The sequence below is a fragment of the Phyllobates terribilis genome, unplaced genomic scaffold (genome assembly GCF_046119375.1).
Source record: "Phyllobates terribilis strain yellow unplaced genomic scaffold, ASM4611937v1 Scaffold_7__3_contigs__length_470593459, whole genome shotgun sequence".
NCBI classification, from domain to species: domain Eukaryota; kingdom Metazoa; phylum Chordata; class Amphibia; order Anura; family Dendrobatidae; genus Phyllobates; species Phyllobates terribilis.
In genome coordinates, this window is record NW_027362767.1 from 69,655,418 (window position 1) to 69,670,881 (window position 15,464).

Genomic DNA, 15,464 nt, shown 5'->3' on the forward strand with positions numbered 1-15,464 from the left:
ATGATAATAATAATAATAATAATAATAATAATAATAATAATAATAATAATAATAATAATAATTATAACAATAAATAAAATTAATATAAATGCTCTAGTAGTATAGATTATTATTATTATTATTATTATTATTATTATTGTCATTATTTGTAAAATCAAGTTCCATTGTACTCTATAATTGCTACTTGGGTATTTTAATATATTTTAATATAATTATTGGAAGTATTTATCTTTAAAATAAGGCTACATTTTATTTTATTTTACTTTTTATTCCAGGCCTGATCTATTCCATTTTAAGTTAATTGCTATGATTTCTATGGATATAATAAAATAAATTTAAAAAAAGGGGGGAAAAATAGTGGAAAAGTTTTACGAAGTGAAAATAATTTAAAGATATATAAATTGTTTCTATTGGTACAGTCAGAAAATAAAAAAAAATCCATTCTAATCCTGTTACTTCATACCTCTGATATTATGATCATATTCGTTTAGTAACCAGTCACTGGGAGTCAATAGGAAACAAACCCATATGTAGTAAAATGGTTTCTACAATTGAAGAAATAATGCTCTTAAAGTAGTAAAGAATTCTCAGCACATATTTTATTTTAGCTTCTTCATTGGATCCATAGATTTGGTGCACATGCGTCTACAAGTCACCTGCGCACATACAGACAAGCAAAGGAAGTCTAACATTGGCAATCCTTTAAATAAGTCATCATCATATAATATATAAAAAAAATAAAAACAAAGCAAAAAATAATATTATAACAGCGTCTTTTTTTCCAACATGAAATACCCACTGGATGTATAAGGGCAGGCGCTCAGACACTTGGCAACTTGGCATTAAAGGCGTCATCAAGGTCCCCAAAACAAAGGTGATAAAGCCTTACAGTCTTCTACACAGTGAGTTATCATCAATAATGTAAGGAGGAGTGTGACATTAGAATCAGCACTCCCTGGTGTTGTGACAGCCCCAGTGTGTTGTCCCTGTGGCCACGGCTGTTCTGCTTAGTCAGGCACTGTTCTGAGTTTGATCTCCTGGTTTTTGCTGCGTTAAGTATGCCCCATAGGTCAGATGTCACATTCACTGTCGCTGGATGTGATGGAAATGGCAGAGGTGGCCGCTTTGCTGGACAGGCTAGCTGCAGGACTTGAGGCTGAGCCCAACTGTTCCCCTCTCTCGTCTGGGCCCAATGAGCGTCCAGATCCCTGGGACAAGACCTGCTGCTGCAGTCTGACAAAACAAAACAGGAAGGGACAGTCACCATAAGCCACAAAGAACAGATGCAAAGTGTGATAATAGGACATCACTAGATTAGTGCGCCCTACAACCATAGCTGGCCAATGACACCCACCAAATGTTCTGTGTGCACCCCACCATTTCATAAGGGAATCATTTTTTCATCTTGCTGTGTATGCATTGTGTGTATGCATTTTATAAGCAATTAATAATTAAAGCCCCCGACAATTTGCTGGAGCATTTTGCTGGCTCCTGATTCTAAAGAGTGGAAACACAGAAGAGGGCTTTGTGTGCAGAAGATGGCCTTGTATCTTTCAAAAAGCTTATATGAATATGCTACAATATAGTTTACTGAGCACAGAGCTATAAGTGACATGAGAGATCCTACAGACATATGGGTGCAGCAGACAGTGCAGTGTGTGTCATTGACCAGTGCTGCATATAGAACATTCATCAAGTGCTTCCATAGTCATCAGTGGCCTCCATGTGTGCAGCTATAAATATATTATACATATATAAGCATATAGCTACAGCCTAACCTACTGTCATGGCTCAGAAGCAGGATACTTAGTGTTCTGCACATCCATATGATACATCTAACAAGATTAAATAGATCACTGCATAATCATAGAGGTAACACTTTAATTACCAGAAAATACAAAGACAGTATGTCTGATATGTTTAATTCTACTTTTTCCTTCTTTCTATCTATCTATCTATCTATCTATCTATCTATCTATCTATCTATCTATCTATCTATCTATCTATCCATTCATCTATCCATCTAATTTATCTTTCTTTCTTTTTTTCTTTCTTCTTCCTTTATTTTTTTTTTTTATATTTGCTCTTCTGTACTGTCTTTCTTCCTTTCTTTCTTCTTGCTTTCCTTATTTATTTTTCTTTCTTTAGTTATCTCTCTAAAATCTATCTATCCATCTGTACATCTATCTATCCATTCATCAATCCATCTAATTCATCTTTCTTTCCGTACTGTCTTTAAAATCTATCATTATCTATCTATCGGTCTATCATAACTTTATTTCTTTCTTTCTTTTAGCTGTCCTTATTAATTTTTCATTATTTCTTTAATTCTTCTCTAAAATCTATCTATCGATCGATCGATGGATCTATCTATCTATCTATCGATGGATCTATCTATCTATCTATCTATCTATCTATCTATCTATCTATCTATCTATCTATCTCTATCGCTCATGTCTATTTCCATGCAAATAGTCTTAGTACGAACAGTATTAAAAAAAATAAAACCTCAATTACTGCTGTAAAACATAGATAGATAGATAGACACGTGTCATTGTGTAAAGCCAAGACCGACCAATTAAGCAAAGCTACAAAGATGCAATTATGATATGGGTGTCAGCTAATCTTTATAAAAAGTATTTATTTTTTTCACAAAAATGTTATGATTAATATATATATATATATATATATATATATATATATATATATATATATATATATATATATATATATATATTCACGCTGTATATGACAATACTGACAATACCAACACCAATACCGGTGCATATAGCAATACTAAGGCCACCATAAAATAAGCATGCTTTAAAAATATAATTTACATATCCAAAGAAGCTAAGTTGGGTGGGTATGGTTTATATTAGAATTTAAGTTTATAATATATTTTTAGACTAATCAAATGTCATCAATACACAGATGTATGGTTTTCGATTGATAAGTACATACCTGTTCTTGGCTGCTGCTGCTCGGTCTCTTTGCCTCCGATTTTTGAACCAATTTCCTACTTGTGTTGGGGTAAGTCCAGTAGCCTGGGCCAGTTCTCTCTTTTTGCTGGGATTTGGGTAAGGGTCTTGTAGATACCATTCCCTAAGCAAATGTCGTGTTCGTTCTTTAAAGCAGTGTGTCTTCTGCTCCCCGTCCCAAATAGTTCTGGGAAGAGGGAACTTCTTCCTTACTCTGTACTTGTCAACTGGCCCTAAGGGTCTCCCCCTTAGTTTCTCAGCTTCCTGATAATGAGCTTCCAACCACAGCGCTTGCAGTTTAGTATGTGAATCCTTGGTGAATTTATGATTTTCCAAAATGTGATACAGTTCTCTAAAGTTGCCTGTGTGGAAAGCCACGATGGCCCTGGCACGTAGCACAGACTCATTTTTATTAAGAGCCTCACAAGCTGCAGGAGCCACTGGCAAAGACCAAAGAAAACGACCCAATCTCTCAATATCCCCGCTTTCCTCCAGGGTCTCACACACCCCAGCCACTTGCTGGGGGCTAAAGTTCAAAATAGGCAGCTGAAACATTGATGCTGATTTTTTTTATATATATATTTTTTTGTTTGGTTGTCGCCAACAACGAGATGCTTTGAAGCAGAATCCAGCACAGAAGAGAGGGGATTCAACACGAGGTGATAGGCGCAGCCTCCTTGGAGACGATGATCTCTTGGATGCACTTGCTAACTCCAAGAGCCAAGCTTAGGTATCACAGCCGATCTGCTGTTAAAGGGAAGAAGCTGCCTTGAGCCAACAAACGATTTTCTATTGGACTTGGCAGATTGGCTGCTGGGTTGCCATGGCTTCTTGTCAATCAGTGTCAGCCTTTGCCAATCAAAGGCGAGGAAGAAGGAGATGTTTCAGCACCTCCCAGGGCTCGACAGCGCCCAGCGCTCTACTGTCCCCAGTGCGCAGGGAATGCACATCACATCCATGCTGGCTGCTTGGACCGTCTCTGTGACCCCCCCACACACAATACATATAGAGATAAGATTAGACAAAAACACCTAGAGCATTTCCCATCAGAGAGAAGCAACTGGCATCCAATTAGAAAGGTGACTGTACAGATAAAAATCCTCTGTAATAAATCCCCATGTAGGGCGCAGACAGAGGATGCAATGCTCTGTCAGAGCAATGTGCTATAAGCAAACACTGGAGCTGCTGCTGCACCTTCATATAGGATCCTATATGCCTTATTCTGCATGATAAGGCTGTGCTACATAGACAAAACAGGCTTGTAAGGGTTAATCTGCCATTGTCCATGATATATATATCCCTTACTGATACATTGTGTCTGCGTAAATATTTATCAGACCCATGTTAAAAATGTACAGTAAAAAAAAAACTGAGAAGAGCTACAAAGGGTGAGAAGTCATTTGTAGGTCATCGTGCACAGAGTGGAGCAGGCAGGAATCAGACCCTTTAACCCATTCCTTATATTGCCTGACTAATCAAAGGAATATTAACCATTTTTTTTGCGTAAATAATGGCCATTATCCAGCCATGTGAAAATGAAGGTGACGCATTAGATTGTATAGTTACAGCTTCACAGCCGAGGAAGGATGGATATTCTTTGCATGGTCTATTTTTAATTATGCTCATATTCATCTGTATCCCTATAGAGCAGTCTATGCTTTATTGTTGTCCTTCCCTGTGCAATTGCTAAGATTATGTCAAGTCTTGTGTATGGTTAAGAGCTGTAACAAATATAGAAGCATCTCTCTTCTCCATTGCTACATCCCGACCTACAAAAGGAAAAGGGAGGGATCTCAGGCTATATTATTATTATTTGCATCTGATATGCATCAGGATTCTTGTGTTTTTTTTTTTGTTTTTTTTTTCAAATGCATTATGTCAGGAATATTCTTCATTCTATCTACTAGGACTGGGCTTTTCTTTTTTTTTCTATAAAGATAAAACAATTGAAAACAATTGCTGATACAGAAGATATGAAGAGAATCATCCAACCACCCCCCTCCTTCTCTCTCTTTCTCCCTTTCGCTGTGGATGAAGCAGCATTAAGCAGTGAGGTATGCAAGCGTCTTTTATTTAGTATCAAGAACAATTTGTCTTTTGCTCGTGAAGATTTGGTAAATAAGAAGGCAGATAGATACCGCAGATGGTTGGAGGTGTCGGGTCGGATTAGGATACGCCTCAGTACAGTGCTAAGCTCATTCTGACGGAAAACCCTGATATTATTTTCACAGATCCACGCAGTTCACTTGAAAAAAAACCCTCCGAGCCATTTACATCATTTATGGGAGGCTCAGAGCTGGCGGGATGAGAAGCCTTTCAATACTGCTCATTTTCATAGAATCAGACAGCAAAACCACAAGATCCCAGTCGGATTTATTATTAATTATTGAATCATGGATCTCCTTTTAACCTTTTTAGCAAGTAGACTTTTATTATATGTCTGTTATTGAAGGGGGAATAATATATATATATATATATATATATATATATATATATATATATATATATATATATATATATACATATATATATATATATCAAAGGGCTTGTGAGGGAGGATAATATATATATATATATATATATATATATATATATATATATATATATATATATATAATATAATATATATATAGAACAATTTCACAAGCACAAAATTCTCCTTTTTGCCTTGCTGTATATTGTGTGAACATTAATTCTATGTAGACGAATATTCACATTGAATCATATCCTTAGATAAGTGTATGTACTGCTTCCTAATGACTTTCTATGTACTTGCGTTTATGTTGCGAATTCCGGTGCGGTATCCGCACTAAAAATCAGTGGTGAAGTAAAGCACAATACTACTAAACCAAATCCAAATTTTGCATATTTTTAGTGGATGTTTTGGATATTTGAATCCACAGCATGTCTATATTATTTTGCTATGTCTGACCTCAGACATTGCTGTTCTTATAGATGTATGTAAATAAACTACATGCGCCACAGAGGAGCATTATTTTTTATAAGCCCTCCTAGGTGACCTGATTAAATACTACACATTTCGGGACATTGCTTGTTGGAGGGTATAATACATAATGATAGTGATTGATTTGCTGATGTGATAGAGAATATATTTTCTGCATAAATGAGATTTCTTTCATTGTGTCCTTATTTCTCCGCTAATTCTGCACAATTCTGACATCTACATAACAGGACACAGACGGTCAGCAGAGCTCAGGATTCACCGTATTCCCTTTTATTTGCCACTAAATCTAGTGATAACATTGCTTTAAGAAAGGATCCCTCTCTTTAATGCAAAAAAAAATACTATTTCTATTGTATAAATTTAGGATTGGATGTTTAGGTTATCCGTTTAACCAGAGATAAGTAATTACAAAAGAGCGAGAAAAATGTTACTTATGCCATGAATATATTTAGCGTGGTCAGATTGTTTTCCTATACACTGGGGTCGAGTTTTACAGTTTATGTCTGGAACAAATATGTTCAGCCCAAGATCTAAAAAAATATATATATTTTTTTGCATCTCAATGAAAATAACATTGGATTTCAGGAGTTGAGACATTAACAATCAGGTTTATCGTAGTGCAAAGTTCAAGACTGCAATTCCATTCAATGGCCACAGGTTGTCTGGTTTTGCTAAACTGCTGTGCCAGGGATTCAGTGACATTTCTGCTGTATGTGTGGATGCTAAATGTAGGGCAGGACACAATACTGGATTGGCAAAGGTTCACTTGTCCAGTTTCTATGGAAGGTTGCTGAAACGCTAGGTCAGACTAATTACTATTTATATTAGGTTTACAAATTACAAATATCCAGCCGAACTTTCCTTTTACATCCCAATATAGCTAAGAAGGTTAATTTCACACTTAGAACCTCAGGGCACAGACAAATCTTTATATCATTGTGCATTGCATATAGAAATTTCCATTTGACTATAAATTAGCCTTTTTTTTTGTTATTTATCTAAGATGTTTTCTGTAGTCTGCACATAGGCAATGCTGACAACCAATCTGAATAGTCTCATACTATCTTAAAGGTTTATTAAAGAAAAATCCAATTTTTATGTACTTTTCTAAATTAGTGGAAATAATAATAATAAAAAAAACAAATAAATTAGTTATATATGTTTTTATCTCTCAGCAATAATCTGCACATTCTTATGGCTAAATAAGTGCAAAATGAAAATGTACATTTTGGTAGCTATTTGAACTAATTACCATAGATATAATCAGCACCTAAAATAACACCAATGTGGCATTTTTATAGTCCAAATAAGATACCGCCATGTATATAATAATAAAAAACAATATGAACCTGGGTATACAAGCCAATCTACGTAAAACCTCTGAGCAATTCCAAAGAGGCATAAATGCATTTATTGCCTATAAAAAGCATACAGTTAATTATTTTATAAACAAACAATATCACAATGGAGAGTGCACTTTTTTCCCAAATTTATATTTATTTATTAATTTAATCACGTGGCATACCTTAAGCAAGACATGGAAGGGAATGCCTAAAATTTCTCTACTTTTCTGTCCTACAAAACTGGTCCTTAGTAAGAAGGCATAAACACGTTGCAGCTATGGCTCACTGAACGCATTATTACTGGACTTTAAAAGACATTTTCCATTGATATGCAAGTAAAAATAATATTTGTATAATCATCACATTCTGATGTCAGCACCTGAGGATTACACACAGATGAGTTGGCACTATCACTTCATGTAGAAAGATATGTGAACTGAATTAGAGGACACTTGGCATTTTGTAGAGAAAAACACTATTACAAGGTGATACATTTGTCAAAAACTTGTTCACATTTGGCATTTGAAAATCGTGCTTTTTGGGGGCTCTCTGCAGACATTGAGAGAACAATCAATGCTGGAAGATTTCAGCTCTGAAGTCAGCAGAGTTCTGAATGCAGCAGCACTCGACTATACATGCAAAAGCCAGGCCTATTGTTTCCTTTTATATTGTTTTAGGACAGCTATGTGAATACACTGGTATAGAGACTATGTATAGTATATGGCAGCAGTCTGTATATTCTATTTATTATATACTGTAGTACATGGGATGTATGCAGCAGTGCATAAAACTTGTCTATCTATCTTTCTTTCTATCTATCTATCCAAATTCTTTATTGGCATCAAATACACATTAGTTGTTCCAAAGCAAGTGTACAATAGGGAATAGGGATAAGAACTGTAGGAACGATGGATGGGGGCACATCCATCCCATATCTATCTATATTTCTATCAATCCATCCCATATCTATCTATCTATCAATCATCTATCTATCTATCTATCTATCTATCTATCTATCTATCTATCTATCTATCTATCTATCTATCTATCTATCTATCACAGCTTGTAGAACAGATTTCTGGTGTGACTTTCTATAGGAGAAAATGGAAGCTACTGATGTTCCCATGCTTTCATGAATGCTTACAATCGTTGCATGTTACTATTGAGATACTTACATTATTTTCAGATTGTATTGTTCATGTAAAATGAATAAGAATAGCATCAGCCCTGTGGTGTTACAGCACTAAAGTGCACCTCTGATGACCAGTTTATATATGTAGAAATTAGAGTGACTTTGCAAATATACATTAAATGACTTATATTGTAATTATCATACATTGCAATCTGTGTTGTATCCCAGAGCTCTATTCACATTTCAGCTGGATGTTGTTGGAAACAGTCAACAAACTTGTTATTACACACATAGCTGAGCTTCTATATTGTAATTTGATTGGTTAATAACTGGTTAATGCAGTGCTTGGTGTTAGAATATGTTCACTAAGAGATTTTTTTTACAAGGATTTTTCTGAAAATCTGCTGTGGATACCTGAAGAAGTTTTTGGTGCTTTTTTTTTTCATATTGTTTTTTTTTTGGGCAGTTTTTGCTGTAAATTCTGTGGCCAAAAATTGGAGCATTTTTACAGACAGATATATCTAAAGAATTAACTATTTGTTGTTGTTTTTGGTCCACGATGGATAAAAAAAAACATGGAAATAAAAGAGCATCATGTACACTAGTGTTGCATCTTACCATTGAAATCAATAGAAAGGTTAATCAAAGAGTATTTGAATCATTTTTTTAAGCAAAATTTGCTCCAAAATCCTTGTAAAAAAACCTCTGTGTGAGCATACCCTAAAGACTACATTTATGTTATGAAGAAATGTCTCCAACTGTACCAATCATCTACATGGGTTTACAGAAATCCAAATACTTGCTTCCACCATAACCCCATGTAGATACAAGAAAGAGTTCTGTCAGTCAGGTGAAACGATGGCCCATGCCAGACCACCTTTAGAAATCCAAGCATGAAAGCAATCGTGTGTGGACACTGAGGCAGCAATGAAAACTGAGACTTTTCAGATCTACAGTAGGAATATTTAAACTTGGTGCCTACAGAATTTCCCTTAACCACTTTATCTCTATATGGTGTCCAGAAAAGCATACCTGACAAAGCTTGTGCTAAACATGCATTGGGGAGCTGGACATAGATTCAGTTTAACAATATGGTGGATAATTATTGCTCTGATTTTTGGACATTTGCAGAGTAGACATAGTGTACTTTATGAAGTTTAGGACTAATTAGCTCCCATAATGTCTTTACTGTGGATATTGATTAATGTACTATTACGTCTTGTTCTGCCTGCTGCACTGTCTGATATATTATTTAATGACATGGTTTTTTTTTTTAACATTTTTTGCAAAATAAAGATGGCTGAAGCATTATAACTTGTTTGTGTTTCATATATTATTACATGGGGATATTATAGATTTAGTAACCTTATTGCTTGATTCCTTTAGGTGATGTTGTTCTGTCTACTCTGTAGTCTTAAAATGTCACCTCCATCTTGAAGATGTTTTTATAAAATAGGGTAGGCAAGGGCTCATTTAGTTTACAGCTCAAAAGACCCTTCCTTTACAAATGGCATATACAGTACATGATAGTGACTGGAGAATAGGGTGAATAAGGGTCCGAAAAGTCAGAACTAAACAATCGCCGATTAGCTACTGATTGGCGGTCATTTAATAGTCTGTTTAATAATGTTCAGTGGCACATAGGATGCCAATGTTCTCGGCAGCACGTGTCCTGTTTACACATGACGATATGCTGCTGAAAAAGATGATTCTTAGTACAAACCAAAAGATCATTTCAGCCAACAAACAAGCGTTTTGCTTGTTCTTCGGCAGCTAATTTAGGCTCAATCACACAACAAGGCCTTGTATGACGGGACATGGATTAAGAAAGTAAAGGCACCATAATCTCCTCTAGAAAACAATGGGACATGTTTATCAATACTGTCATATTCTTAGTGCAAAATTAGACTACACAATCATAAAATGAGGGCTTAGGGAGCATTATCACATTTAGTGGGATATTGAAAGGGCATTATTACTCATGGGGTCACTTGGGTTATAATTAATTGTTAAGAGGACATTCAGGGGGAATTATTATTCATTAGGGGCACTCCGGGAACAATATTGTGAAGTGAGCTCTTAAGGTGCATTAATACTTATAGGAACATTTAGTTTATTATAACTATTACTGGAACAATATTACTTTTTGGGGGGCAAAAAGAGGGCGCTGTTACTTTGTAGAGTATTCACAGGTGACATTGATATTTTCTAGGAGGTGATTTTCCCATATAGAAGTGCACAGTGGTGGGCATTATTGCTATGTGGGGCAGTCAGAGGAGCACTGTTTCCGCACAGCAGATGCAGTAACAGTAAAATATGGGCCAGAAGCAGGCTCAGCATTGGGGTGTTGGCAGCAGGATGAAGAGTTTGTGCAGGTTGTGAATAGATGGGGACGGTGTTGTAAATGTGAGAAGTCAGATGTGTCTTTGTTGTAATCTCTGCAGACGAGTCGTAGCTGGAAGAGAAGGGTCCATGAGGGCTGGGCTCCAGTACCAATGAGAACATGTTAAAACATAACTTTTACTGTACTAGTAAAAAACATGGTGAGAAAAAGTAAAAAAAAAAAGATTAAATATCCATAAGCTTAAGTGTTTCGGGTTAGTAACCCTTATTCATACCTGCTAAACCGAAACCTGTAAGCTTATGGATCCTTAATCTTTTTTTTGGCTTTTTCTCACCATGCTTTTAATTGTACAGTAAAAGTTATGTTTTAACATTTTCTTATTGTTGCTGGAGCCCAGTCCTCATGGATAGAGGTGAGCGAACCTGAACAGAAATGCTTGGCGTTCGTACCGGATAGTCACTGTTCGGGCCTGAACGCCAAATGCGGACTTTCTCCTGAAGTCCAGTGCAGTGTTCGGGGTAAGGAGAGAGAGAGATTATTTTCTTTTCTTAGCAGTTAGGGTATCCATTGTTTTCAATGGGGTTGGGGTTCTGGTGGAAGTTCTGGTACTGTTCTGGTACCCGAACCAAACTTTCTCAAAAGTTCGGGTCAGGTACCAGAACCCGAACTTCCTCCGATTCGCCCGCATCTACTCATGGAGCCTTCTTCAATTTCTGCTCTGGATACCAGCCTGGTTTGTTCCTACACTCCCTGCACCACACCCCGACCAAACAAGGTCTACCAAGGTTCCTATGTGAATACAAGTGGTTTTCACACTGAATTGTCCTCTCTGGAAGGTGAGCTGATTACCCTTTTTTCCTTCCCTTCGTAACTGGAAGAAGTCGTCATGTCGGTCTCGGCCAGATGTAAAAGACGGGAAAAATGAAGGACCTCATCAGAAATAATATCAGTTGTAAGCCACTATACATATAAATATATTGTAATCTCTCATACAGTCTGAAGGACTGGTACCTACCACTGTATGGTCTCTTGTATGGCAGTGGTCTTTGTATAGTGGTTTTTATTCAGTCATCTGCTGAGGTGCGCACTATAATCACAGCGTGCTTCCGCTTTTGCAAACTCGGTTACCTAGGTTAGTGCTCACTCAGATGTGTTTTGCCACCCTTTTGCTGAAGCCCTAGCTACTCCTTGGACTAACATACAACCAGAAAACCCAGCCCAAGGGAAAAATACAACAACCAATAGTCCAGTGTTTATTCTATTCCGGGTAGTATGATAATTATGTGGTGCGTGTTTCTATCCGCACGCTTTGTTATGAGAATTAGCGAGATCTAAATTCCCTTTATATTCATTGCCCCTATAAAAAAGTAATCAGTCAGTGTGAGTTGATCACATCATTAAATAAATATGCAGGCCCTATTATAATCTTCATTATGATATTGTCTGCAGAATCGAAGAACAAATCCTTGATCATTATTAGTCTGAATAGCCAGACAATTTTGACTTTTTTTGTTTGTTTGCTGTATGACGCACCCCTGGGCCTTCGTCGCGCGGCATCGCGCGCACGGGAGCTTACTCGGAGCCGGATCTGTTGAGGGTTGTAGTCTCGTGGCGGTGACCCGGTCCGTGCCCAGGGAGTCAAACTGAGCGGCGATGTATTAGCGGTAGATGTTGGACGACTACGCCACCCGTTGAATGCAGCGAAGGAGCTGCCGCTGCAGGGCAGACCGCTGAGGCCGGTGGTAGGATTGTGCAGCGTGATAGTATCACCCCCAACGGGAGGGGTATGGCCTCAGGGCAGCCGACGTGGATGATGGGGGTAGCAGGAATCACTCAGAGACGATGCGGTGTAATTCAGGGTCTTTACTGGTGATAAAGATAGACCATCCCGGAGTACTGGCTAGCGATCGGGGCCTGGTCAGTCCTTGAGCAGATGGGACCTCCCCTGGCCAGGCGGAGTTGTAGGCCTCCCAAACTGACTGTACTCTTCTGGCTACCTTGCTAGAGACGGGTATAAGTAGCCCACGTCCCTGAGTGTACCGTGTGGTGCTCACCCGTATGGCCGGTGACGCGGGGCCTTCTAGTAGCTTCCGCTCCACGACGGCGGTGCTGGTCCCACGCGTGCGACCGTGCCTTCGGGTTTCTTGGCCAGAGGACCTGAAATCCCCTGCCGGGCGGTTTCTGCTGCTGGGTAAAGATTAGTCCCCACAGCCTCGGACTCCGGGTCCGGTGATAGCTTCTCAGTCAGGGCGAGCTCTGCAGCTGCCAGCCCTGACTCCTTATAGCACTGCTCCCACAGAGCTCCTGATGTTCTTTTCCTAGATCTGCTTCTCTTCTCTGTCTCTACTTCTTCTCTACTCACTAACCCTGCCTCAGCCCTAGGTTTATATAGGGGAAGTTCTTCCCCTCCCAGAACTGGGCAGGAGGTGTGGCATGCATAGGATTCCTGACCAAGAGACCTCCCACCTGCTCTCAGACATAACATTGCTGTTACTGTGGAAACCAGACCCCTGGGGTGCCACATTCCCCCCTAGTGAAATTTAGTACTCCGGGACTAAACATATTTTTAGAAAAACATAACAAGGTATAAACAATAATAATACAATAAGAAAAACACATAAAGATGGTTACGGCGTGTCCGCAACTGGGTGCAGTTTTGAAGAAAAGCAAGGTGTCCATTTCACCAAAACAGGGAGACGTAACCAGGTAGGGGTCTGTCCTGCCCCGAGTCCTTAACAGTCTTTAGTCCATTCCTGGGTTACGCTCCAACCATGTACAAAGGATTCCCGGTAAATCCACCAAAGACTCCCATAAATTACTAGAAACACATAATTATTTACAGGATATGGCCGCTCTCAGTCCTCGGCCAGTGGGGATAAGGAATGGCTGCTCACAGTCCTCAGCCTGGTTTAAGATAGGGGCACATGGGGAACAATTCACTAATCCCAACGGGGACCATATTTTAATTAGCAGCAGTCCTTGTACCCTTACGGGTAACTATTTACAGCTCTTTATTCACGCTACTTCCCTTCAGTAGCTATGTCCTCTTTGTGCTCCCTCCTGAGAGTAGTCCTCAGACCCGTCCGGGTCCTCTTGGCTTTCCTCGTATTGGTAGTACTGCAGCTCCTCCTCGGTTAGCTGGGTTAGTATCTCTGCGACAGTCCTCCTCCCAGGTGGCCAGGACTTTACCTCCCTTTGGGCTGCCCCGGTTAATTGGGCCACCAGGATGCTCACTTTTTGCTCCTCTGTGAGGGGGTACACCTGGAAGAGGCTATCCAGCTTTTCTCTAAAGTCATGCAGGGTATGTGACTCCCCTGAGTACTGGGGTAGCCAGGCTGCCCCCGGGATATAGGGCATGGTGAAAGGCATGACCGCAACAGCGGTGGCGCTGGCGGGGGTTGAAGCGGTGAAGCTCTCCTCCGTATCCGACATCTTTCTCCCCCCTAGTGGACCGTGGCCTACCTTGCGATGATCCTCTTCCGTAGGCCGCGGCTCCGCAGTGGATCGTCAGGGTTGAGGACCTTCCGTCGCGCTCCTGTGACGTCGGCGTCTGCTGGGCTCCTTCCAGGACCTTACGCAACATCCGGACGTGAGGCGGGGCTTCAGTTCTCGCGCGCTTTCGGAGTCCACGCCCCTCTTCTTCCCGCGCGGCATCTTCAAGATGGCGTCCAACGGCGGGAAACCTCCACCGATGGCGGGAAGGAAGCGGAAGATGGCGCCGGATGGCGGGAATCTTCACCACAGGTAAGTTTGAACAGTCTTTTTCAGGCACGCAGTACCCGGTGGTTGCGGGCACGAGATCCTGCCGACTACGCCAAAAGTTGACGCACCCCTGGGCCTTCGTCGCGCGGCATCACGCGCACGGGAGCTTACTCGGAGCCGGATCTGTTGAGGGTTGTAGTCTCGTGGCGGTGACCCGGTCCGTGCCCAGGGAGTCAAACTGAGCGGCGATGTATTAGCGGTAGATGTTGGACGACTACGCCACCCGTTGAATGCAGCGAAGGAGCTGCCGCTGCAGGGCAGACCGCTGAGGCCGGTGGTAGGATTGTGCAGCGTGATAGTATCACCCCCAACGGGAGGGGTATGGCCTCAGGGCAGCCGACGTGGATGATGGGGGTAGCAGGAATCACTCAGAGACGATGCGGTGTAATTCAGGGTCTTTACTGGTGATAAAGATAGACCCTCCCGGAGTACTGGCTAGCGATCGGGGCCTGGTCAGTCCTTGAGCAGATGGGACCTCCCCTGGCCAGGCGGAGTTGTAGGCCTCCCAAACTGACTGTACTCTTCTGGCTACCTTGCTAGAGGCGGGTATAAGTAGCCCACGTCCCTGAGTGTACCGTGTGGTGCTCACCCGTATGGCCGGTGACTCGGGGCCTTCTAGTAGCTTCCGCTCCACGACGGCGGTGCTGGTCCCACGCGTGTGACCGTGCCTTCGGGTTTCTTGGCCAGAGGACCTGAAATCCCCTGCCGGGCGGTTTCTGCTGCTGGGTAAAGATTAGTCCCCACAGCCTCGGACTCCGGGTCCGGTGATAGCTTCTCAGTCAGGGCGAGCTCTGCAGCTGCCAGCCCTGACTCCTTATAGCACTGCTCCCACAGAGCTCCTGATGTTCTTTTCCTAGATCTGCTTCTCTTCTCTGTCTCTACTTCTTCTCTACTCACTAACCCTGCCTCAGCCCTAGGTTTATATAGGGGAAGTTCT

At 40.4% G+C, this 15,464-nt stretch overlaps 1 protein-coding gene across 1 annotated transcript; it reads right to left on the bottom strand.

Annotated features, from left to right (window-relative positions):
- Nucleotides 1-584: 584 nt before the first annotated feature.
- SIX6 (SIX homeobox 6) lies at nt 585-3,768 on the bottom strand. The gene is made up of 2 exons (XM_073637515.1): nt 2,965-3,768; nt 585-1,233 (listed from the first exon to the last, which is right to left on the bottom strand). The coding sequence occupies exons 1-2, from the start codon at nt 3,534-3,536 to the stop codon at nt 1,071-1,073; spliced, it is 735 nt and encodes a 244-aa protein (XP_073493616.1). The 5' UTR covers nt 3,537-3,768; the 3' UTR covers nt 585-1,070.
- Nucleotides 3,769-15,464: the final 11,696 nt, after the last annotated feature.